The 26,654-nt window shown below is 47.4% G+C and overlaps 1 protein-coding gene across 3 annotated transcripts in view; it reads right to left on the minus strand.

Moving 5' to 3' along the window:
• Tex2 (testis expressed 2) overlaps positions 1-26,654 on the minus strand; it is a 100,672-nt gene that overhangs the window by 23,571 nt on the left and 50,447 nt on the right. For all 3 annotated transcript variants that reach the window (XM_005070008.4, XM_005070007.4, XM_021227143.2), the window contains exons 3-7: positions 16,835-17,035; positions 15,240-15,579; positions 11,821-12,068; positions 4,466-4,612; positions 1,091-1,190 (exon numbers count right to left, since the gene is read on the minus strand). In XM_005070008.4, coding sequence (XP_005070065.1) covers positions 1,091-1,190; positions 4,466-4,612; positions 11,821-12,068; positions 15,240-15,579; positions 16,835-17,035 — 1,036 coding nt within the window. The remainder of the gene's footprint in view (positions 1-1,090; positions 1,191-4,465; positions 4,613-11,820; positions 12,069-15,239; positions 15,580-16,834; positions 17,036-26,654) is intronic.

The raw sequence follows: 26,654 nt of genomic DNA on the forward strand, positions 1-26,654 counted from the left end.
TAAATTCTTACATACTAACTCCTCCCTGTTGACGCCCTTTGAAGCCACATATTATAAAAGAAAGCCAAGATCATCATTATTATTGTTTATATTTCTTCCACATTCTAATCAATTCTTTTCTCTCCATCCACAAGAGTAGCCATAAATATTGTGCCATGCCATGCCTAAACCCTCACGCCCGAGAGCTGGGCTCCAGCAGACAGACTTGCTCCTGAAATACTGCCTTCCAAGGTGTGTCCCCATCTTTCAAATCCTCAAGACCACGAGAGTGTAAGGAAGACATGAAGGTCAAAGACCTTACGACTTAGAAGGTGAGGCAGGTAAGGCTGGGACGTGAATGCAGCTAAAACCTAGCTCACTGCTGTACAGCCTGGCAAGGGCTACAACTCACACAAAAGCTCAGGCCCCACCAACTGGCTCTAGGGTGTCTTGGCGCTGGAAAAGACCCTGTAACAGTCTGGTAGACTAGAGTTAGGAGAAGGAACCTAGCTCTGTCATCAGTCGGTTTCCTACGGTGTCTGTGGTAAACATCAGGCGCTCGTAGAGGATGTAGTGGTGCATGTCTGTGTTAGGGAGGCTGAGGCAGGAAGATGACGAGTTCAAAGACAAACTGACTACAGAGTGAGGTTCAAGAGCAGCCTGAGCTGCACAGCAAGACTACCTCAACAACAACCAAACAACAGCAAAATCAAAACAAAACAAAAGCGGCTGGTGAGACGGCTCAGTGGGCAAATGTTCTTGTCATGCAAGATTAAAGACCTAAGTCCAAGCCCTGGAACCCATTTAAAGGTAGTGGAGAGAACCAATTTCATAGAGTTGTCCTGATTCAGCATGCCCATCTCTCACCTGCCCCCCAACCTCTCCCTCTGCCCCCAACACACACGCGCACGCGCGCACACACACACACATACACACACAGAAATTTTTAAAAAACTAAAAAAATAAGAACAAAACCCAAACTCCACATGAAATAGGATGGTTAGGACTCAGCTACTTCTAAGCACAAGCCTTGGTGTCAACACTACAGCGAGAGAATATTTCAGCCCCATATTATAAATGGCCAGCTCCTCTCTACTCCACTAAGAGTTACCTTGGTGATCAACATAAGGCTTGAAGGCCTGAAGGATTTTTGGCACAGCTACACCCATGTCAAGTTCTGTCAGTGTTAGCTCATTCATAAAGTAGGGGAGCTAGAGAAAAGAAACAAACAGTGAATGAGACACATTAGTACGCTGGTACCCACACTAAGGTCAGCCAGAGGCCTACAGTCTGAGTGAGGAGAGAGTAGGTAAGGGGTTGGCTCCCATCTTTATGTTCAAACTACAGAGGCAGAAAAAAGTGAGCAGACAAAGACTATACTTTTGTAGTATAGTCTACAGGAACTATGCTGGGCATTGGTGGCCCACGACTTTAATCCCAGCACTCGGGAGGCAGAGGCAGGCGGATCTCTTTGAGGTCCAGGCCAGCCTGGTCTACAGAGTGAGTTCCAGGACAGCCTCCAAAGCTAACAGAGGAACCAGGATTTGAAAAACAAAAGTGCAGGAGCTGGGACAGAGGAGTGTGAACTTGTCAGGGATGGCCGCCTTGGCTAAGGAGGGGAGGAGGCACTGATAAGCAGTGACCCGAGACCTGACAGGTGGAAGAAGAGGGGATGGAGGATAAGAAATTGTTACATTTCTGACAGGTAAACTTACCACAAGGTTAAAAATAACCGGACAAACCAAAACTAAAGCCCCAACCCAACTCTACAACCCCTGATGCTGGGCTGCCTATTTCTGCCTTCCTCCCAGGCATCCATGCTCCACCTGCTCCGAAAGTTCAGATCTGTGCACTGTGTCCATGAAGTCGTTGTCCACCGTCTCTCTAGCTTCGGGTTGTACATAGCCATCAGGGTACACCAGTGGCCAGGGGAGGGACAGTGCAGGGAGAGGTGTTCTTAGCATCTGTCTTCACCCTCTAGTGAAATCTGACCTCCTTTAAGACAGGCAGCTCTCCCCTCACAGCTGTCCTGCCAGAGGACTGGTAGACTGCTCTCCGTCTCTGTCCCTTCAGGGAGGGCCACAGCTCCCCACCTCAGCTGGCCCAGGCTAATCCCTATCTTAGACATACACTCCCAAAAAACATCAATGTGGATGTGTTGACTTCTCTGTTAACAAGCATGTTACTTGGCCAAGTAAGAAGCCACACCTTACACACTTGCCACAGTGTTTTTTCTCTTTTCCTTTTTTTTGTTTCTTTGTTTTTTGTTTTTTGCTTTTTTTTTTTTTTTTTGTCTTTTTTGTCTGAGTCAGGGTTTCTCTGTGTAGTCCTGGTTTTCCTTGGAACTTGCTCTATAGACCAGTCTGGCCTCGACCTCACAGAGATCCTCCTGCCTCTGCCTCCTGAGTGCTGGGATTAAAGGCGAGCTGTACCCTCACCTGGCTGCCACAGGGCTTTTTGTCTGCAATTGCCACTCAGAGTTTAGCATTTCAGGAGTCCGCCAGTTTAGAGAGATTGCATGGGCTAGCCAAGGCATAGTCACCTCCAACATCGCTTCTATGGGATCAAGTGCCTGACACCACACCATAGAAGGAAGGCATTTGTTTCTTTTCTTCTGTATCACACCTGCCCTATCCTGCATCCTTTGGCTGCTAAAAAGGCAAAGGAAGGACCTAAGACAGGTCCTGAGACAAAGGCAGGGCCTGAAGGCACCAGACCTGATGAGTGTTTGGGTGGGCAGATCAGCAGAACCTTCTGGGTCTACCTAACCCTAAGCTGGCACATGTCCAACTAAGCAGGCCTCACTCAGCTCTCTCCTGGATCAGCCTCTTTCATTGCTAAAGAAGGCAAGAGAGTCTCTCCTGTGTGTCAACTCCACTGGAGACAGAACAGTCGAACGTATGGGGTATATTCTGATTGCGGAACAGGATATGTTTGGATTTGCAGATGATCATCAGGCTGTGTGCAACGATAGCATGTCCCAAGCCTGACCTGTGTGGTACTTGCTCCTGTCCTGACCAGAAAAAGCAGAAGGAGGTTAAGCTGGTGAACCGCAGGACAACTTCCCTAAACTTTCTCTGGAATGAGAGAGCCTTCATTGCTCCAACGGGGAATTCCTAGCTTGGAGGAGGCTGCTCCATGCCTCTGGAACTGGTAAGCACCCATCTGGAACTCCGGTATGCCCCATCCTCTTCTTGTTCCAGGGAAGTACAGCTCTCCAGTCTCCAAGAAAGGGGCAGGGACAGGCCCTCTATGTGACTTAACCTGAGACTCCAGCTTCTGTCATTTCCGAGGTGACAAAGAGCTCACGTGTACTCTAGGTGGCTGCTGGCATCTCTTCCTCCAACAAGGAGGGATGATGACTGCTGTCCCCATCCACCTGGCCAGCAGGGGCCAGGTCAACCCTCAACCCACCTTGAGGATACTAACTGCTGGTATTTGCCAAAGGGCCCTCCCAAAGCCCTGCTCTAAAATCTCTTTGGGTCAGAAGACCGCCTCTCTTCTTCCCTGGAGAGCTGGGGACAGGCTGAGACTGATCTGTAGAAGGCACACAGCGCTGTCATCGCTCAGCCAAGCTGAAGACAAGCTCTGTTCCTTGCCCAGAGGAAGAACCAAAACCAAACTGAAGCTGCTTTGTGTCCCCATCTTCTTCAAATCCAAGTTCACCTTATTGTGAAGTTTTCTTGCCCGGGAAGCCTTGGCTCCCTGAGAGCACTTGCAAAGTTTTCACCAGTGTATAGTCTTTTAGGAGGATCCACAGGGTTCCGCTGCTCAAAGGAATCTATGACCCAAAAGACTGCAGAGCCAAGGACATGCGCTCCTGACCATGGGACTCTCGGTGGAGACTGAGGGATCAAAGTGCTCTTCCTTGGGCCTCCAGCAGGACAAAGACTTGCTTCTTGGGACCTCCACAGGTATCTAGTTGGCAAACATGCCTTTTAATGACAGTCAAGGAATCCTTAGGCAGTTTAACTCACTTCCAAGCAGACGTGGCCCAGCACTAGGAGTGTCCCTTCAGAAAAGACAGAATCCAATACCAAGAGACATCTGGCTAAAGCAAAGGTCAGTGGCAGACACATTTAGAGCAAGCACTAACTGTCCTATCGAGGGACAGAGCACAGCCGAGAAGGGTCCTATGCAGTTCAACCTTTCCATGTGGCTTGGGCCACTGCAAACAGGCGGACCGTTTAAGTTGTCTCTAACTCAGATCAGCTACAGGAGTTTCTGTTTTCCTAAACAAGCTTCAGAGGACCACCTAGGGAGGATAATGACATAGCAACACTAGAAAAAGCAATCAGGAAACCTGACTCGGTCCCCAGATACTTAGTCACAGATCAAGGTCAGTTTGTGATCCAGGTCAAATGTGCTGTGTGTGTGTGGTATGTTTAAACCAAGGTGTGTTTTCACGTCACACTTAAGGGGACAGATAGAGCATCCAGAAATGAAGAAGTGGGGAATCAGAGGCCTCTCGTGTGAAAAGTGATACCTTAATCTTGCTGAGTTTCATCTGGATTTTCTTTGACACCAGATCAGACCAGTATTTCTCGCCTAAGAAGTCCCAAAATATTCTTCCGAGCAAGGCATTCACCCAGGCTTCTTGTTCTCCCTCCTCAGAGGGCGGGGCCTCTGGCAGCTGGCAAAAGGAAAGAGACCAAATTAGCTATCAGACAACTGGGGCTCAGACAGGTGCTTATTTTCATAAAGCCTCCAAAGGCCCTCCTACAGAAACGCAACACGAGACCTGTGCGTCTTCCTGTAAATTACAAGTCCCACATGGTGCTGGTGAGCGAGACAAGGAGAAACGAAATTGGCCGTTGCAGCTGCAGCCTTCTCTCTGTCTGCTTTCTGCTTCTGCCAGTCCTCCTGTGGCCCAGCTAACACTTCACAGCACTAGCTCAGACACCCTGCCCTGCCCATGGCCCCCTCCCAACTAACCCGATGCCAATGAGCTAGCTATCAAAGCCTGCCTATCTTTCCCCCAGCTAGGCTTAGGCCTGCAATCGTCAACCCCATCCTCATCCAGGAGGAAATGAGTTTCTCAATGTCCAGGGCTCAAGTTCAGCCTGATCCCTGCAAGGTCAAGACATTCTTGAGGTGCTTAAAAATACTGAGATTTCCATCACCGTACCTCTGAGATACTGAACTTGGCAGAGTCAGGAGTTCCTGAAGCCCCCTCAGCATGTGACAAGGAAGAGAGTGAGGACCACATGGCTAGATGAGAGCATGGCTCTCAGGACAGATGTGCGCCCCAGCCCTAGCCCAGCAACACCTCATGTCCACCCCTCTACCCACACACAATCTGTCTGAAACATCTGCTGTGACCAGTGTAAGCAGATCTGTCCCCAATTTCCTGGGCTAGTCGCTAGACTACAGAATCAGGCCTACGGTGGCTCAGAGTGAGGCTGGAGGAGGAGGGCCAGCAGCAGCAGCAGCAGCAGCTGAGAGGCCCTGAGGTCTGATGGCGAGTGTGTGTGCTGGTGGGCTCAGCACTTACGAGGGCGGCTGCATCAGTGCTGTTGACCATGGTTGCACACAGGCCAACAGCAGACTCCTTAGATCACCACATTCATGCCTCACGATACCCAAAAAAGACAGGAACCCCACTTCCATCTGAGGGATGAGGGGTCCCTAGTTCATGACGGCAGTCTGACTCTGGTTCTCCGCTTACAGTCATGAGGAGGGAGGGTGCGACTGTCTCGCCAATGAGACAGCCATTTGCGGAGGTATCTGAGTTAGACTACAGCCTCACACAGAAAAGCAAGTGCCTGAGGGGAAAGATCAAAAGATCTCGAAGTGCAGAAGCCTGAGGACTGCTCTCGCTTTCCCTTATAGAAACACAACTGGGCTCCGGCCACACAATGTCCACAGTGCATTTGTGCCACCGTGACTGTCCCGCCTGGCCAATGATCTGACCACGGCAGGTCTGACTGGCTGTGAGGACCCTCCCGGCCTATGCCGTGTGACAATTCTGAAGCCTGGACAGACTGCTCAGCCCCATGCCACGTCACAGCTGTGCCAGTTCTCTGTGAGAGCTAGGGAGTGGGGAGCTCACTTCCATTTTCCAGTAACATGTCAGTACTAGTACATGTTCTAAACTCCTTCAAATCTAGGTGTTCAAGGCCTTCCTACGGATGTCAGTGACTCACTGAAAACCAAGGGGCTGGAGGAGCTCAGATAAGAGTACTTGCTGCTCTCCACAGGAGGCACTTCAGCCCTCAGCACTCAATGGTGGCTCACAACAACTTTCAACACCACCTGACACCCTCTCCTGCTTCCACAGGCTCCCCACAAACATGGCACAACCCCCCACAAACACACACAGACATATACAATAATAAAAGTTTTTTTTTAACACCCTTGTTTACATCACGTTAGCCGGGTGATGTCGGCGCGGCCCTCAGGAGGCAGTCGGATCGCTATGAGTTCCAGGACAGCCAAGGCTACACAGAGAAGGCCTGTCTTGAAAAAGCAAAAAGATAGATGTTAATCCTTCCACTTTGGAGGAGGTGGCTCTACCTCGCTCTAGAGAATCTATGTGTACTTCCCTGGTGCTGACATGTCCTTAGACATTAACCAAGGCATTTTCACCACCAAGATCTGATGGAAAGACAGAAGCTGGCATCAGCAACATTTATTTACTTACCTAGTTTTTTAAGACAGGGTTTTTCTATGTGTGGCCCTGGCTGTCCTGAAACTCACTCTGTAGACCAGGCTGGCCTCAAACTCACAAAGATCCCCCTGCCTCTGCCTCCTAAGTGCTGGAATTAAAGATGCGTGCCACCACTACCTGGTGGCATCATCAACTTCTTAATCATGCCACAAGTGTGCATGCATGCGTGTGCACATGTATGTGTGCTCACCCCCACACCCACACCTGTGCTACCACGTTCAGGCCAAGAGTAACAGGCGCAGCATGTCTGAAGTTGACTGCATCAGATTATCGCCCAGACTTCTGAAGAAACATTACATGTCTGAGGAACATGGCCCCCAGGCTAACTCAGGCAGCGTGAAACCACTGCCTGCGTCAGACCCACGTCATTTTCAGTCTTGTGGGCTACATGCAGGAGGAGGCTATCTTGTCCCTTCTAGGAGGGAGCACCTACCCTCTATCAGCCTTTCCTTATGATGCTCATCTTCACAGGAAACAAAGTCCACCAAAAAAAGCAGCAACAAACAAAGGCTGTCTTACAATGACGTCCAAGCCAGGGACATATGATATGGCCAGTGCCTGAAGGAACTGACAAGTTGTTTTCCCTTTGTATCAGCTCCTGTAGCTGAGGCAGGCCTCTGCAAGTGCGGTAGAGTACTGACAATGCATCAAAGGGTTTTACGAATGAAATCTGGACTCCACGGTTGCTAGAATGCATTCCCAATGACTGTCATAAAAATTTTAAAGCCGAAAGAATAAATGTGCACACACTTCCCAATACTGCTCTGTGGCTGTGAGGAGAATACTCATCATGCTGCCTCCTCCCTCTCCATGGTCAGGAAGGGTAATCTCCCAAGCACGGCTTCCAAAGACAATGTTTGCGGAGGCCCATGTTCCGAAGCTGAAGCAAGGCCGTGGAGACCGTCTATATAGTTCTTGGGAAGCACTGTATTTTAAAACAAACTTCTATGCCCACATAGCACACATGTACTCCGTTTTGTGGGAGGCCAGGAGTGCCTTTCTGCTACAATAGAGAGTGAGTCTCTGCCCCTGAGTTTGGTCTCACAGGGCTACTGTCTCACGGTGGCACATGTGACATGTGGCAGTCTGGCCCAAGAGCAGACATGGTAGGACACTTTCTTCACGCTGTGTGCTTGCTTCTCCTGGTTCTAAAACAGCGTGATTCAGTAGAGAACACACGCATGACCTCTCCTTCCACACACAACAGAAACACTTTCACTATATGTTTTAAGCCCTGCTGCCGCCCAGCCACGCCCCTGTCCCGCTCACCCCTGCCCCCACATGCCCAGGAGGACTTCAAACTGGCAATCATCCTACTTCAGCCTCCTGAGTACTAGGATTATAGACATGTTCCACCAATCCAGTCTCAGTCTTTTTCCAGTGTATCAATAATTTAAAAAGCATAATGGACCAGTGCAGTAGCCTGTGCCTTTAATCTCAGTCCTTGGAGGCAGAGGCAGGCACATCTCTGTGAGTTAGAGGCCAGCCTAGTCTACATAGTAAGTCCCAGGCCAGCCGGGGATAGATATACAGTTCTTGCTTTTTGCTCTAGCTGCTTCACTGGCGATAGGTCTTAAATATGTTCTTACATTTCCTTCTCCTAGAGAGTACTTGATATTTGCTATTTTTGTACATAGTTTTGTATCAAGCTTAAATCTTTTTCTTTAAACTAAAAGGGGAATTGTAGTGAGATATTCACCCCCACCCAACCCCCACACCTGTATTGCTGACCACTTGGGCGTGGTCACAGGTGAGGTCCTGACTGAGAGTAGGATTAAGTCTGGGGTCCTGACCCAAGCTGGCTGGTCGCAGAGAGCAGCTGTGTGGATCCTTAGAGCAGGAACTTGTGGCGGTCATCTGTTTCCTGTGTAAGTGCCTTCTCCCGGAATAAAATTGTATTAACCTATACTGAGCCTAGTCCAGTGAATCCTGATCCTCATGTCCATAATACAGTGAAATCATGTCTGGCTCCCCTCCGCCCACCCCCAAAACATGGTTTTAAAAGACAGTCTCATGTAGCCCAGGCTGGCCTTGAACTCATTCTGTAGCTGAGGATGGACCCTGACTTCTGATTCACCCCCCTCTTCTAAGTGCTAGGATTACAGGGCTGCAGCACCGGGCCTGACCCACATTAGAAAACAATTTGCAAATGATTTCTCCTACTCTGTGGGTTATCTTTTAAGAAGAATTATTTTTATTAATTTATGTGTGTCTGTGTAAGTGTGTGCCACACATGTGCAGGAACCTAGGGAGCCAGAAGAGGGTGTCAGATCTTGGAGCTAGAGTGACAGGCAGTTGTAAGTCACCTAATGTGGGTGCTGGGAGTCAAGCCCAGGTGTGCTCTTAACCACTGAGCCATTTCTCTAGCTCCTGGTTTTGTTGTTGTTAACTTGAAAAATTGTTTTGTTTGTCTGTTTGTTTCTAGAGACAGGGTTTCTCTGTGTAGCTTTGGAGCCTGTCCTGGAACTAGCTCTTGTAGACCAGGCTGGTCTTGAACTCACAGAGATCCGCCTGCCCCTGCCTCCCGAGTGCTGGGATCAAAGGCGTGAGCCACCACCACCCGTTGAAAAACTGCTTTTATTATTTTATCTGTATTTAGTTGTGGGAGTAGGTCTATGGGTTCCTGGGATTGAGCTCAGGTCAGCAGGCTTGGTAGCCGGCTCTGCACCCATGGAGCCATCTGGCTGGCTGGCTGTCAGTACTCTTGATGGTACTGTGCATGGCACCAAAGGTCTGAGTTTGGGTGGAACCCATGAAAGGCCGCTAGCCAGCGAGAATGGCAACACGGCCTTGCCCTTCTCCCTCGTTCCCTCTGCCTCACTAAAAATCATCAGATTACATTCCTAAAGCTAGCCACCGAGATCTATTCCCTTATTTGGCCACTACACGCCCAATTAAAACCAAACACTTGATGCTAACGCTTATAAACTGGCATTTTCCTATGGTCACATCTGTGCCCTTTCTACCCAGAGATAGTCCTTTGTCCCCCCACCCCCACCCCTGGGCAAATGCCCCTTTCCCCCTTCTCACTTGTCTTCCCCTTCTCCCACAGCCTCTACCTCCTGTCGTTGTCTCTTATTCCCTGCCCTCGGTCCCTCTGGAATAAATAAAATCTCCTCAGTGCCAAGAACATGGTCTTGGACCAATATGGATTCCTTCCAGCCTGATTTACTTTCTTTCGTTGTTTGCTTATGTGTTGTAAGTAGGGTCTGTATTTTTCTCTTTTTGCTTCATCATCTTCTTTTAAGCAGCCTGAACCCATGTTCTTCTTCTCTGTCTCCTGTGTGCCAGTTACTGGCGTGTACCCCATGTCCTGCTGCAGTTACTGGCGTGTACCCCATGTCCTGCTGCAGTTACTGACGTGTACCCCATGCCCTGTTCAAGAGGTTTCATCTAACACAAAGCTTTACTTCTGCTATGTGCTTTATGGTTTTCTCCTTTACCTTAAGGTCTGTGACCACTGTGAGGTAATTAATTCTGCAAGGAGTGCGAGGCAGAAGTTCAACTTCATTCTTTTGCCTGTGGATATTTAAGTATTCCCACATCAGTGACTACAAAGACTATTCTTGGGCCAACAGGTAAAGTTGCTTGCCACCAAGCCTGACAAAGTTTTTCTTTCTTTGTCCGTCCGTCCGTCCAACCAACCATCCATCCATCCATCCATCCATCCATCCATCCATCCATCCATCCATCCATCCATCCATGTTGGTGGCAGGGTCTCACTATGTAACCCTGGCTCCTCCTGAAACTCACTATGTAGACCAGGCTGGCTTTGAAGTCACCTTCTTCTGTTCTTCAAACAATTGACTTCCAGGGATAAAGGGACTCTGGGAGGAGGGAGCTGTCACAGACAAATAGGGCACTTCTAGAAGAGATGCTGTCACCTATTCCAGCCTAGAGGGAAGTGTTCCACCAGAGCTGGTGACTGAGTGTGTGGAGGCCAGCAGAGGTGCACGGTCTTTGTGCTCAGGTTCACATAGGTCAGGTCTTCGGTCACCTCCACACAGAAAAGGAAACCAAGGGACAGCCAAAGGTACAGGAGGAAGCATCATATGTTCCTCGTTAAAGACAGAAATCTGATCACTACAAGAGGTCAGTTGTGTTTGACCTTTTGTCGTGGCCAGATTTCTGTCTTTGGCTGCTAAGTAATGGAATGTACAAATTTCACCTGTGACCCTAATGCCCTTTGACTGCTGTGACTGTCGTGTTGAAGTCAGCCTGTACTAGAGGCCTCCTCCTCTGCTGTGCCCTACTGTTTGAGGCATAGGCCCCGCCTGCAGAGCACCCAGCTTCCCCAACAACATAATGGAGAGATCTAGTTTGTGGGGAATTTTTGGGACTATTTCTATTGATGTGCCCAGACAAGTCTGGTATATGGCAGTATGTGGTAACAATTGTGTCCTGAGTGGCTGTTAAGTCAGTGTCCAGCTCGCTGCACTCTGAAGTCGTTCTCATGCTGAATCTTCAAAGGCAGGGACCAAGCAGAGGACCGCCCGCCTGTGGTGGTTAAAACATCAGACTCTATTACCAGGGACTCTACGACCTTCTTGCCGCGCGCCTGTTGCTAGGCACCACTCTGCCTCCCTTCCCTCCCATCACACACGTGTCCATCAGTACAACCAGCTGGTTCTCCTCTCAACCACCCACTGGTACCCAAATCTCAGGCCACCCTTCATGGCCTCCCACCTACTGCTTCACTCCCACAGCCTTTCTCCACGGCGTCACTTAAGCTTAGCACAAAGTCACTCCCCAGCACCTCCTCTCTCCCTCAGAACAGACCTTAAGAGGCCCTGCTCCCACATCTGCTACCTCTCTCATCCTTGCTTACTGTCCAGCCACACTGGCCTCAATGCTATCCCTTGAGTATGCCAACTGCACTCCTGCTGTGGAACCTTCTGGAATGTCCCTCTACCGTGTATCACTGTGCCTCACTGATCACCCCCTCAAAGAGACCCGGATGACACAAGAGTAGTGGAGTCCTCCTCCACTGCCTCTAATTCAGCCTCAGTCCGTCCTGACAGCCAATGCTCGCTCTGTGCCGCCTGTCTGAGCATGAGCTCTGAGAGATTACAGCCTTTCCATGTCTAACTCGTCAGGGAGGCCGGGCATGAATTCCTCACGCATGAAGGTGAGTTTAAGGAGAGCAGAAAGGCCCCGGCCTGGCAGCCTACCTTCTTGCCAGCTGTGGGGCTGCTCTCTGCACTCTGCACAGGGCTCCTGTGGGGGCTTCGGTCGTCCTGGGGCACACACCTGCCCATGTACACACTGTAGTCCAGAAGAACCTTCTGCCGCACGCTGCCCGCCAGCTCCTTCTGTTTCGGCTGGGACATCATCTCCTCCACACTGCCTTTGCTGCTGCTTCGGCTATGGGTCAGGTGCCCCGAGGGGCTGCTGTGTCTGCTGTGGGTGGGCAGAAGCCCTGGGGTAAGAAGTGACAACTGTTAATACAGATTGGGGGGGGGGGGACAGCCAGGAATAAATTAAATGCCCATGGGTTAAATGGAAAAGCAGCGAAATGCCACCAAATAATTTTATTTATATATTTTTTTGGTGAGGCAGGATGTCTCTGTAAGTTTGAAGGCTGTCCTGGAACTCTCTTTGAAGATCAGGCTGGCCTCGAACTCACAGTGATCTGAATGCCTCTGCCTCCCAAGTGCTGGGATTACAGGTGTGGGCCACCCACCTCCCAGCCCACCAAATGATTTTTCTTAAAAATATCTTTACCCTGAAAAATACTTTGTTCCAACCATAGATGATTTTTAGAATAGTTTTTATTCTTCAAGGAAACTTTGGAACGGAGGCAGCGCTGTACACCCATGGCTACCTTTTTCTTTGCTCCCCGTGATCTCTTAGTAAAACGTAACACAGTGCCAACGTGCCCTCAGTCAGGGTGGACCCATGACTAACAGAGCAAAGGGAGGGTAGGCAGGAAGCCATGAATTATTCACCCACAGCTCAGCGCATTTCAAAGATGCCATCCTTCATGACAGATCACTCACGGCACACCATCCCTGGACCCATTCCATGCTAGCCAGGAGAACAAGGCGGAGGCCTTGCCCTTGAAGCGGAATGGGGGTGGGGGGTGGTAAGTTACAACTGCCTGTAACAAGTATTGCCAAGAGCTGCTGACCCGTCCTGACACCAGAGACACTCGCACTATTTTTTGAGGAAAGAGCTGCCTCTTCCTTGCCCTGGCAGAAGAAGGCTCCAGACAGAGAACAGCACATGAAGAAGCAAGATCAGGGAAGTCCTGGGAAGACGGCAACAAAGAAGGACGTGTGCCTGAGCATGACCCCGGGTTCAGTTCATCCTGCTGCAATAGAGGTTTTAAGCATGAAGTGGCGGCACTGCCTGATGGATGAGGTTTACTGCGTGAGTAAGGTAAGAACAGAGAGGCGAAGATCAAGTCAGATCAGGTGCTGTTTGCCCATTTCCAGCCATCTGAACGGCAGGCAGCTCTCTGGTGGCACAAACACAAACACTTGGGAAAGCTACTTTAACTTTAGGTGCCCCCCCCCAGCTGAGGACCGAACCCAGGGCCTCCACCACTGAACTAAATCCCCACCCCCACCCCCTTTTTTAAAAGCCAGGTTCTTTCCAGTCTTTCCAGGACTACTTCCTGAGATTTTACCTAGAGTTCAAACTTTTCATAACCCTTTAGCATTCTCAGACCACCTCAAAGTTACCGTTATTTGAAACATCAGGACAATGCTATACTCCCACCACACCATTTTTTTCCAACAAAAGCTTTTTTTAAAAATTTAAATTAGAAACAAGATTTCTTCACCTGTCAATCCCAGCTCCCTCTCTCTCTCCTCCTCCCCTGCCCCCCCACCCATCCCCCCAGTCCCCCACCCAATCCCCACTCCGTTCCCCAGGGAGGGTGAGGACCTCCATGGGGGATCTCCAGAGTCTGTCATTTCATCCAGGGCAGGGCCTAGGCCTTCCCCCAAGAGTCCAGGTTGAGAGAGCATCCCTCACTGTGGGATGGGCACCCAAAGTCTATTTTTTTTTAAATAGATGAAAACTAAATGCAATGTGGTATCCTAGGTTGGAATTTGGAAGAAGAGAAGGACTTTATTTGAATTGTACTACTTCATTTTCTCCTAAACTCTAGAGTTTAGTTAATAAATAAAAACAATAATTTGAAAAGACAGAGGCAAGAACACCTCCCCACCATTCAAGGGCAGGAGAAGAGAACCCGACTGGCACGGCTGTCCCCTGCCATGGGGCAGCTTCTTCACTTGGGGTGGGACAAAGCACAGGAGCTGCCACCACTCTAGATTCCATGGCTAGCTCTTGGTAACACCATGCTGGAATGCTTCCAGGGAGCTCATGGCTTCCCTGCTCTCTCCGGGTTCTGTTCCTCCTGCAGCCACTTCTGACCAAACTGGATCTGAGTACTAGGAACTAGGAATCTCCACCCTTGCTTGGGTCTCCTGAGCTAGAACCGGTACTGTGAGTTGCCAGCAAAACCTACGTCTCTAAGTGATAGCATCCCGAGAGAGAGTACAGTCTGAGTCACCCAGCAGGACTTCTGTCGTGTGGAATTCACGGAGATTCAGTACCAGTGTCACCTTCACAGACGATATCAAGCCAGCTGGGCAGTGGCTGCTCATACATTAACTTCCGTCATTTTAGTCAAAGGCTCTGACATGTGTAACATTGATGCACAGGGTAAGACCGTCTTTAGGATGTAAACTGTCAGAGAGCAGTGGCTTTGAAATACAGCAGTCTTCACCCGTTGCCTTAAGTTCCATCTCAACTCACAGTGTTTTAAAGAAACTGGGACTAATCAAGGTATTATGAGAGAATGAAGGCTTGCTTGATTTCAGTGTGAGATGGGTATCGAGGCCTACCGCATTCTTGGCTCTTACCATTGATTCTGTTGTGTCACAAATGCAAGTCATTAAAAATAACCAAATGCATCTAGGCTTGGTGGCACATGCCTTTAATCCCAACAGTTGGGTGGCAGAGGAAGGGCTCTCACTGTGTAGCTCTGGCTGGCCTGGTATTCACTACGTAGACTAGGCTAGCTTCTTCTTCTTCTTTTTTTTTAATATTTTATTTATTTATTATGTATACAGCCTTCTGCCTGCAGGCCAGCAGAGGGTATCAGAGCTCATTCAAGGTGGTTGTGAGCCACCATGTGGTTGCCAGGAATTGAACTCAGGACCTTTGGAAGAACAGTCAGTGCTCTTAACCGCTGAGCCATCTCTCCAGCCCCCCTAGGCTAGCTTCTTACTCACAGAGATCCACCTGTCTGACTCCCTAGTCCTGAGATTAAAGGTATATACCACCATGCTCTGCTCTTACCCCTTTCTTCTGACAAGGGTCTCCTGTAGCTGCTTTTCTGAGAGTACCAAGAAAAGAGAGCCCCAGGGTGCCACCACAGGCCAACCACACACACCCGCACATGGGAAAATGTCTCAGTACAAAGTGGTTACTGTAAAAGATATACGTCATGACACCACGCTTTAGGTGGCAGGGGGTAATGAGCTGAAGGTGGGCTGCCTACCTGCCTGGAACTCCCTCTTACTCTTCCCATAGGCCCTTTAAACACATATACACTTAGCACAAACACTATTACCTGATTTGCTTCCAGAAACCCCAGGCGGCTTCTTGAGGTCCGACTTTAGCTTAGATGCCAGAATGAATCTCCTAAACCACTCCTCCTTCTCCCGGCCGGTTCTCCCAAACAGATACAGTGTCAGGTCTCTCTGGCTGGATTTCGTGCCCTCTTGAGGCTGGGGTGGCTTCTTACTGTCTTCGCTTGCCAGCTCTTTCTCAGCAGGTGGCTTCTCCTCACAAGTGTCCCTATCCGGCTGAGCCTTGGACATAAAGTCATCTTGCTGACCAAGCTCAATGCAAATGGGGTACTTTTTATTCCAGATTCGTTTGCGAGCCAGACTTTTAGGAACAAGATAAATCTATGGAGAAAGGCAAATGATGATTTACATACTAAAGACTGTCCACCCTGTGAATCAATGTTACAGGTATCAGAAAGGTTAGCATGTCTGAGCCTTTGACTCAAACGATGGGAGTTAAAAGCTCTCACCACCTGTCTGTAACCTGACTATAGAACACACAATAAATTTTTAGAAATGGCTTGTTATTTCTCAAGATTCCAAAGTGTACATATTTAAGAACTACACAAGAGCTATATGTCTTTCATTCTTAGGCAGCAGTAGCAGAGTAGTAACATTACTCTGATTATTATCAAAAGACTTGCATACCAACCGGGTTAATGGCCCTAGGTGACTTAGACTGTGGGCGGGGGTACCACTCAGTCTAGACAGGAAGTGCAGGTCAATGCTGGGAATCAATTCAAAGACAGATCTATATAGTAACTACTTTATATGCTTCCATTACTGTGGAGGAACTTAAAGACCTATGTATGTGTAATAAATGTATATTTTCCACAAAATATAAATAATACCTTATCAAAGCCAGGAGATGGTGGTGCACACATTTAATTCCATTACTCGGGAGGCAGAGGCAGGTGGATCTCTGTGAGTTCGAGGCCAGCCTGGTCTACAGAGTGAGTTCCAGGACAGGCTCAAAAGTTACACAGAGAAACCCTGTCTCAAAAAACAAAACCAACAAACAAGCAAAAAACAAAAATAACACCTTATCAAAATGCACTGGCATGTGCACAGTTTTTACATTTTAGAGACTTTATCAATACGTGGCACCACAACATATCGATTTTAGAGTAAAAATTCAGTAGCTTTTTAGGGTGTGTGTGGTGGTGGCAGGTTGAGACAGGATTCCATGACATAGTCCAGGTCAACCTGGCCTCAAACTATGTAGCCCAGGCTACATCATGGGGATCTTTGTGGTGCTGGGGATGGAACCCCTGGCTTTGTGTATGTACAGGCATCCTACCATATGGGATGCATCCCTGGCCCATTAAAGTCAAAATTCTGACTGCAGAAAACCCTTGCTCCTGGAGATGTGGTCCACAGAGCTACATCACAAGCTCCACGTTGGAGGCTCACAGAAATCCAGGCTGTCACTCAGAGTGACTGCAGTTCAAAGGAAGCCCAGTGATTCAGTTACTGAGAGGCTATCCTATAGTATACTGCTCCTTAAACAACAACATGGGGCGGGGTGCAGTACAGCAGTCAAGATTCCAAACACTTAATTCATTCAAGCTCTGCTTCCAAAATTACCCAGACTCACCTTGCTGTCTGAGAGGTCGTAGATTTTCTGGCTGACGTAGGTGACCTCTGGCTTTGTTTCATTGTAGCTTGCCCTCCTGGATATGTTTTTGTTGGGCTTTGAAAGTCTTAAGGTTCCACCCTCAAGCCGGACAAAGACTGAGTGTGTCAAAGTCGCATGATAAGTTTCTGGATCATAGTTGTAAATCTCATTCATCCAACCCTGATAGAAAAATACCTTTATGAGTAAGAGTGAACAGTGTACAAACAGCGAGTGTCCTGGATATCAGGACTGAAACTCACAATGTGCAGTGATAACTTCTCAGTGCTGGGTGCTGAAGAGTAATTTGGTATGGTTTTGATATTCAAAAATTTGGGGAGGTAGAACAGTAATATCTACTATCCCAAACATACGATTCTTTTCTGAAAACCACCAAGAAAAAGGAGAAATTCAAATCTTACGTATGAACGTCATGGACAAGGCTCTCGGCCTAATCTCTCTTGGGAATGAGCACTGATCTGGCCTGGCTGTTTTCTGTTTGTGACAATGTAGCTCAGGCTAGCTTCAAACTTGTGATCCTCCTACCTCCACAGTCTGAGGGCTGTGATTACTGGTGTGGGTCACCATGCTTGGCTCCTAGTCTGGCGCTGTCTTTAGATTACATTTATTTGTTTGTTTATTACATGTGTGCCACAGTGCACCCACGGAGGTCAGAAGACAACTTGCAGGCAGGTCTTTCCTTCCACCACGTGGGACTTGAATGAACTCTTGTCAAGCTTGGCAGCAAGTACCTTTACCCACTGAGCCATTTTACCAGCACCTAGTCTAGCTTTTGAAAATAGTAAAACTTGTGCTGTTCCCAGCCTATGTGCAAACAATTTCTGGCATTTTGCAGACCCCATGAACTCCTGCTACCATTCCTCTAAGATTCAGAAAACTTACTAGCCTATTTCAATGGCACTGTGACATGTACCTCACGAAAAACATACAGTGAGTAAAAAGCAGATGAGTGAGAATCAGACAGCAAATAAACAAACAGGTACAACCAACATGCCATAGTTACTACAGTAAGACAGCACATGAACAAGCAGGTACAACCAACATGCCATAGTTACTACAGTAATTTAAGTGGGTACAGTGGTGCTCCAGAGCCTGACCTAGCCTCAAATGAGTACAAATATACTCATATGGTGGCTCGTTTTTGTGTTTTTCAAAGTTTTAAAGACTTATTTTATGGGTGTGAGAGATTTTCCTGTTTGTATCTATCTATGTGTATGTTTGGTGCCTGAGGAGGAGAAAAAGGGAGTCAGAGCCCCTGGAATTGAAGTGACAGATTGTTGTGCACCACCATGTAGGTGCTGAGAACCAAACCTGGGTCCTCTGCAAGAACAGAAAGGCTCTTAATGCTGAACCATCCCTCCAGCCCCTAGTTTTGTTTTACTTTTATTTATGTATATGTATATGTGTATGTCTATATAAGTACGCACATGTATATGGGTACTCACAGTGGCCAGAAAAGGACAGCAGATCCTCAAGCTAGAGGAACAGAACTGCTTTTCACCGCTAAGCCACCTCTCCAGGCCCCCACTCCCTTTTTTGAGACAGGGTCTTACTAGGTTGCTCGGGCAAAGCTTGAATTTTTGATCCCCTGGCCTTGACCTGAGTAGTAGGGGTATGGACCTGTGCCACCAGGCCCAGTTTTATACATGGATCTCAGAAATAACATTTACACACATTGAAGTACACAAACAGAACACAAAAAGGCATAAAAATAAGCAAAATACACCATATATACACACGAAACACAAGGAAACCCATCATTTTGTATGATAATATATGCTAACAAACATCAGAACAGCAAATAGACTGTACCAATATTGATAACTACAACCAGTATTATCACTTAGCACCTCACCTGCCATAGGGCATTCTTTCAAATTTTGTGGATCACTGAGACCTCCTAAAAGCCCCATAAGGAACGTTAAATGAGTCTCCTGGCTCACTTTGTAATGGGCAGACAAGTACTTAAACACCTAGAACTGAGAATGCCGTTTCCCTGGTAAACATTTGAGTCCCTCTCCAGTATTGACCTGAGAGCCTCAGAAAATGAGAACTCCCCAGAGACCCCCATTTGTTCATCCATCACCACAGTGTGCACCAACACACATCAAGCCAAACGCTGGGGCTGATTACCAAGACCTTTTTTAGATTGTATATACGTGTGTGTGCGTGTATGTTTTGCCTGTGTGCAAACATGTGCATCACTTGCACGTCTGGGGGCACAAAAATGGTCGTGAACCCCCATGTGGGGTACTGGGAACCAAACCAGGTCCTTCACAAGAACAAGTTCTCTTAAACACTAAGCCATTTGTTCAGCCCCAGCAGTGAATACAAAGTTTTTAAAGGAGTCATGCTATGCCAAATGTCATTTTCTTTAGTTTGTTATTGTGCTGAATCATACTTATTGTTGTAATGAATGCTGACTAAATGTTGACTCCATCTTGCATTGTTGGGATTAATGACAACACTGGTCATTATTTGTTGAAACTCAACCATCCCAGTTCCTGGGAGCCAGTGTCTATACATTTCCAACTCCATGTTCAGTGGGAGCCTGAACTTGGTCATAGGAAATTTTTACATAAGAGAAACCAGGGGACAATACAAACCAAGGATCTGTACCCCCTCTGCCACTTTTTTCCATCCCATGTATGTGTTTCCGTGAGTGTCCGTGTCCATGTGTGTCCGTGTCTGTGTGTGTGTCTCACTGGGGATAGGATTCTGACCTTTGAGCATGCCAAACAAGTACTCTACCACTAAAGGCTTCCCTGAACCCCTTTATCCTTTATCTACACTGTTCAATTCGATTTGTTAATATCTTTCTAAGTTGATGAGGGTAAATAATCTAGTTTTTCATGCAATACCTTTAACATTAGCAAGCATCATGAGTTAGGCTGGGCTGGAAAGATGGCTCAGTAGTTAGAGAGCAGGTTGCTCATCTGAGGACCTGAGTTCAGGTACCAGCACCCGTGTATGGTGTGGCTCATAATCACCTGCAACTTCCATCCGAGGGGATCCAAAGGCATCTGTATGCAAGCGCACCTATCCACACACAGCCCCACCCACACATACACAATGGAAACAATGCTCTGGGGCTGCAGAGATGGCTCTTTGATAACCAGCATTTGTTCCTCTTGGAGAGGACCTGAGCTCAGGTCCCAGCACTAATATCATCAGGTGGCTTACAACTAACTGCCTGTAACTCTAGCTGCAGGAATCCAGTTCCCTCTTCTGACCTCCAGGGAAACTAAACTCATGTGAAATCGTTCATTTCTTTTTTCTGGACAAATGTGTAGAATTCACATTATTTCTTCTATTTGAGAGACTTAGCAAATGAACTTATGAGTTTTCTTTGTAGGAAAATTTAAACCACGAAGTCAATTTCTGTAACTTGTCGTGGACTAGTCAAGTTATGTTTAAGTTTTGTTTATTTTTTTAAAGATTTATTTATTGTATACAGTGTTCCGCCTGCATGTATGCCCGCAGGCCAGAAGAGGGCACCAGATCTCATTCAAGGTGGTTGTGAGCCACCATGTGGTTGCTGGGAATTGAACTCAGGACCTCTGGAAGAGCAGCCAGTGCTCTAAACCTCTGAGCCATCTCTCCAGCCCTGTTTGTTTGTTTTAAATAAATACTCATCTTACACTTGTGATTCTCCTGCCTTTGCCTCCTAAATACAGGGGTTACAAGAACGTTTCTTATGAACTATTAAACCAAGGTGTGTTTCAAAGAATTTATTTCTGCTTAGTTCCCAACTTCTGGTCATAATGTGATATTCCACTGTAATCTTTGGGTTTGTGTATGTGTGGGTGGGTTTGCCGTGTCCAAAGTGGAGGCCAGGTTAGGCCATACAGTTGGACAAATATCACAAGATATTCACTCCCTGTCTTACTCTCTTGAGACAGAGTCTCTCTCATCCACCCTGGAGTCAGGCCGGCAAGCACACCTTGCTCTTCTTACACATAGGCTGGAGAATCAAAGTCAGGTTCCCATGTTCCCACGGCAGGAGTTTGTGCCTCTCTCTGATATTTCGATGTCTAGAAAGTCTGTGGTGACGTCCCTCTTTCAGTCCTGGCGGTAATTAGCACTTCTCTCAAATGTTTCTGTTTGAACATAAACTTTTATGTATCCTTCTAAATCCTACATTCAAAGAAATCTGTTTATGACACATTTTTTTTTTTTGGTTTTTCAAGACAGGGTTTCTCTATGGCTTTGGAGGCTGTCCTGGAACTAGCTCTTGTAGACCAGGCTGGCCTCGAACTCACAGAGATCCGCCTGCCTCTGCCTCCCAAGTGCTGGGATTAAAGGCGTGCGCCACCAACGCCCAGCTTTATGACACATTTTTATCTCATTCAATTGAAAATGTTTCCTAACTTCCCTCCCATATGCTATTTAGAAGGGTGCTGCTTAATTTTCAAACACTGGGGAATTTTTAAGATACTTTTCTGCTACTGACTTCCAGTATGATTAACATTATGGTCAGAGAATATTCTCTCTATAATTGCTCCTTTGTTAATGAACCAAAGTATGTTCACTTGAAGTACTTTTTGATGACATCCTTTTTCCTTTCTTTTCTTTTCTTTTTTTTTTTTGGTTTTTTGGTTTTTTGGTTTTTTGGTACAGGGTTTCTCTGTGGCTTTGGAGGCTGTCCTGGATCTAGCTCTTGTAGACCAGGCTGGTCTGGAACTCACAGAGATCTGTCTGCCTCTGCCTCCCGAGTCCTGAGATTCTTTAACGTAGTTCTTAGCCACTACACAACTGCAATCAACCACTTAATAGGGTTTCCCTTCTCCATTCCCCTAGTTTCTTGTTGTCACCAACCCTAACTAGGCTGACTTGGTGCTAAGTGCAAAGGTTTCTATCAACTTAACTTATACGGGCTTATCACTTTAGGTGCAAACACAAAGATGGGCTTGGTGCTGTTTAAGGCCATGGCAGCTTCATGAATTCCATGTGCTCAGGCATCATGTATGAATGTAGTCTTCAAGACCTCTTTTAAAGCTCCAGCAGCAATGTCTTGCACAGCCATGACAGTGGGTTATGGGTGAAGCCGAATGCTGGGACACACACTAGCACAGCTTGAAACTCAGGGGGGGGGGAGTTATTTCTTTCTTTTCTTTTTTTTCTTTCTGGGGGTGGGGAGTTTGAGACAAAGTTTATTTGTGTAGCTCTGGCTGTCCTGGAACTCGCTCTGTAGACCAGGCTGCCCTCTAACCTCACAGATCTGCCTGCCTCTGCCTCCCAAGTGCTGGAATCAAAGACATATGTCAGTCATCATAACCAGTAACAGTGTGACTTCAGGGGGTTTTGTTTGTTTGTTTGGGGGGGGGGCTCAAGACAGGGTTTCTCTGTGGCTTTGGAGGCTGTCCTGAAACTAGCTCTTGTAGACCAGGCTGGTCTGGAACTCACAGAGATCCGCCTGCCTCTGCCTCCCGAGTGCTGGGATTAAAGGCGTGTGACACCATCACCTGGTGTAACTTCAATTTTTAAACACTTGCTAAGTTTTATGTGCCAGGATCTATTTCAGTGACAGGTTTCTTCTTTCTTTAATTTCTTGAAACAGGGTTCTTATTCTATATACCAGGCTGGCCTCAAACTCAAGATCATCCAATCTCAACTTCTCTAGTGCTAGAAATAACCCAGCATTTACAGACATGCACGGTCAAGTTCCGAGACTAGAACCATACACAGCTGTGCTCAGATTATTGACAACAGTTCTGTGTGACTGACATTGAATAGAGTTTTCTCCAAATGCATTCCTCTCTCCAAACACAAACTTATCTATGGAGAACCTCTATCAGGTTTTTAGCTTATTTGTTTTTCAGGCTGAAACACTATGATGACAGACCATGGTGTGTGAGCTGGGCCCAGCACTGTCTGTGTCCACAGGTCAGTCATGCTGCCTGTGCCCTCACGAGCTGTGTACATCAGGTCTGTTCCTAGGTCAATTCTTGTAAGTGGTGAACAAAAGCAACCTTCCCCACCATGCTTCCAGAGCTGGTCTGTCACAGAGCAGGCTCAGGAACCTGAGGAGTAGGCCCCTCCCAGCTCTGGCGCCACTCTGCAGGACGCTGTCAGCCTTGAGGAAGCAGTTAGCCTCTGCTGACAGCTCTGACAGATACAGGTCACCCTCTTTGCTCGCCAAATACAGGGACAACCTGATTCAGATTCAGAGGAGGGTGAAGGGAGTTGGGGCCTTAACTATGGAAACCTTGCCTGCCTAGAATCCAGTGGTGAGGTAAGGAGAGCCCAGGCCATGCCTCAACCTCCGATGCCCCCCACCTACTTCCCCCTGCTGCTCCCCTCAGATGCCCAACTGCTGTGGTTTCTTTTTTCCTTCTCTTTCATCTTCAGATTTCCTCCTTCTTGAAATGTCATGTTCCTTTAATTCTGCTTACCACATCTAGATGAGGCTAAAGTCCATGGTGTCAAACACAAACACACACCACCCATGATCATGGTTCGGACTGCCATGTACTGTGAATAACCACTTGTTAGCTTTAGGAGACCCTATCAGGCTCATATTTGATTTGGTGAAAGCCTGCTGATAAAACGCCCTGACCACCCCCACACTGTTAGCAAGACTTCCACATTGCCTGAGAAATAGCTCAGGCTCCAACCCCTGTTGCTCATCCTCGACCCCCCCTTTCCACCCTGCAGGAGGGCTCAGCCTACTTCTTCACCTTCCTTACCCCAACTCATTCTACCCGCAAACACAACATTCCTCCATGCTTTTGGGAGCAGAATTCACACAATAAAAAAGAACAAACCTTAAACACTGTTTTGAAAACACTAATAAAGATTCACAGTAGCACCTGGTATCTAGGTAACCCAGGAACTCCATATGTATTGTCTTTTATGCATGTGCTTTCCTTTGCCAATTCCCTACAACCACAAACACAAGAAAGCTCACAATGGTGAATGATCTGCTTCTTGATCAAGACTGGGACAGCTGGGACTTGGCCCCAGGTCTGTCTGACGGAGGTGTGGCCTCCCATCATGGCCCCATGACATGGCCCTACAGTCTGGGCAGTGCCTTGTCACCCTTCAGGTCACAGCAGAGATGACATCTCTCCCAGGAAGCTGCCCTTCTCTGCTGTTCTTCTGTCCTCACTGGCCCTGTTAACTGATTGCTTTAAGTAACTGAGCTGCAAACTCCAGAGCAGGGAGAGCAAGGCACGCCCCAGTATTAGCTAAGGCCTCTTGACAGACCCTATGAACGAAGCCCGATTCAGAAAGTAGCTATGACGATTAAATGGAATTCCCAGAACTCACAAACAGAAGGGCTGGAGTGTTCCCTCCCACGCCAGCCCTTAAGTACTGTGTCCACTGCATTCCTGGAGACACCAAAGGAACAAGCTGCGCAATTGCTGGGTCACTGTCCTCAAGGGCTCGGGGATGGGGCGGGGGGGGGGGACGACGACAGGGGGTTGTCACAGAGTGAACCTGCATAAAGCTGCATGGAAAAAATAAGAAAATAAGGAGCCAGAGAGAGGAACTACCGCCGGATCCACAGCAGACAGGCAACCTGGGCGCGCACTGGCCTTGCTCAGATCAAGATGCTACCAAACTCAACTCTGGACTGACCCCCTGGAACCTGCCCCTGAGATACCCCAACACTCCAAACCAGATCTCCTTTGCAAAACACAATTTCCTAACACAAACCTAATCACCTTTTCCTACCATCAGCTGGCCAAAATGCTCCCAGGACTTGACTAACTCCCAGGATTAGGCTGCACTCGATTTGTAGACTGGAGAAGTCAGATACACAATCTTGTGAGCCACACAGGAACCCCAAAACCCCACTCTACCTCACTCAGCTGCCATCTCCACTCACACTGAGAGGTCAGATAAGCCTCGTTTCTTTCTGAACCTGGAACCCTTCTAATAGAGGCAGTGCATGCGCTGGAACAATGACCCAGTCAGCAGGCTGCAGCTGTCTGGCCTGCAGTCTGGTCCTGTGATGGCATTTAGAAAAGGTCAGGGGTTTCTCTTCAATTCTCTGCTGGACTGGAAGCCACGTTTGGCTGGCAGCGCAAACCACAATCTATAAAGGGGCCCATTTAATCCTGGGAAAGATTAAAAGCTACAATTAACCTTTTGCAAAATAATAAAGTCTGGAGGAGCTACTGTGGTGCCAAGGAGGAGTTCAAGGCCAGAGCTCCTGTGGTCCCTTGATGCTGAGCTGACCAGAGGACAGCGTTGCTCCTCTGGCCCCAGGAAGCAATGAGAGTCCCTCTGTTTGGTGCCAGGGCTGACACCAATAACACTGCCGTGTTTTTATCCTGTGGCTGCACTGGCACCCAGATTCACCTGTCACTCAGATCCCTGCCTTCATCCATCAAAAAAGAAGCCTTAGAGAAAGGAGGCTGAAGCCAGGACCTGAGGCCACCACTGCTGACACTCACCTCCCCAGTGCACGTACAGGTGACTGAACTTCCTCTGCCCTGCAAGTGAATCACAAGCAGGCCTCTGCATTAACTGAGGTTAGCCCTGCAAGTGAATCACAAGCAGGCCTCTGCATTAACTGAGGTTAGCCCCCTTTTGATACATTGATGCTTGAGAACTAGTCACCTGCTAAAACAGCATCAAAGACTCTAGGGTTGGAGACTAGGGAAGAAAGAGTCCAATACACACTTTACAACTTTGGTACAATTCTAATTTTACCCAGCAAAGATAAAGCTAACCTGAAGACACAAAAAATTCTTATGATGAATAATAGCCTCAAGCAGACATCTAATATTTAAAATACAGGCTACTCAAAGACACCACAGAGAAAGAGGAGGGGGAGTCCATTAGTAGAGGGATACGCCAACATCAATACTGTCCACATCCTCCAACCGACTGCTTCAAGGTCACCTTCACAGCCCACCACTGGAATCACTGGCGTCATGGCTGAGCCACAAACCGTGGGACCCAGCTTTTCTCTGAGCCTTTCTATCCAGCACAGAAACATCTCCCAAGCTCAGGTGAGTTTTTAATTGCAATGCATTTTAAATTATAGTGCACTGGCAGAATATAATAGAGCAGGAGATAAGAAGTACTCAGATTAGACAAATTAAATGATCTCAGATGAACCATTGAGATAACCAAGGTCCTATTTATACTCATACATAATAAACATCACATCATATAATTTCAACAGTGACTTGTAAATAATAGATCAGCAAACAAATAAGAGAGTAGCCTCTAGCCCATCCTATTAGTCAAGCAATTTCCGAATATGTACCAGCAATGTTTACCTTCACTTACAAATTACATACAATAAACAAGAGAAGCAGAGCAGAAGAGGACAAAATTTGCATTTTTGCCAATTTTTAGTATATTGTCATGCTACCTTTTTAAACTTGCTTTGTTTCTGTGTGTGTGTGTGTGTGTGTGTGTGTGTGTGTGTGTGTGTCACATGTGTGTGTCTGTGTTTTCTTCAGGGGACACTCTGGAGTCGAGTCCCTCCTTGCATCTTTTCCTGTTCTTTGGACCTGAGGTCATTAGGCTTGTGTGGTAAATGCTTTATGGACTGAGCTATCTCCCAGCCCCTCCTCACACTGTCTTTAGCTGGCAACCTAAGGGACCATATATATTCTCAGAGTGAAGCTTAGTGATAGTAATAATACTAGATATAAATATGTATTTCAAGGTCAAATAGCTAAGCTCTGGTGTTTATGATCAAAGGTCAATATATGATCATCTGTGTCAACCATTATAAAGCTTAGTTACTTTTTTAACCTAGAAAGAACAAAAATACAGATAAAAACAAAAAACTAATATTTTCTTCTTGATAATG

The sequence above is a fragment of the Mesocricetus auratus genome, unplaced genomic scaffold (genome assembly GCF_017639785.1).
Source record: "Mesocricetus auratus isolate SY011 unplaced genomic scaffold, BCM_Maur_2.0 Super-Scaffold_100007, whole genome shotgun sequence".
Taxonomy (NCBI): Eukaryota; Metazoa; Chordata; class Mammalia; order Rodentia; family Cricetidae; genus Mesocricetus; species Mesocricetus auratus.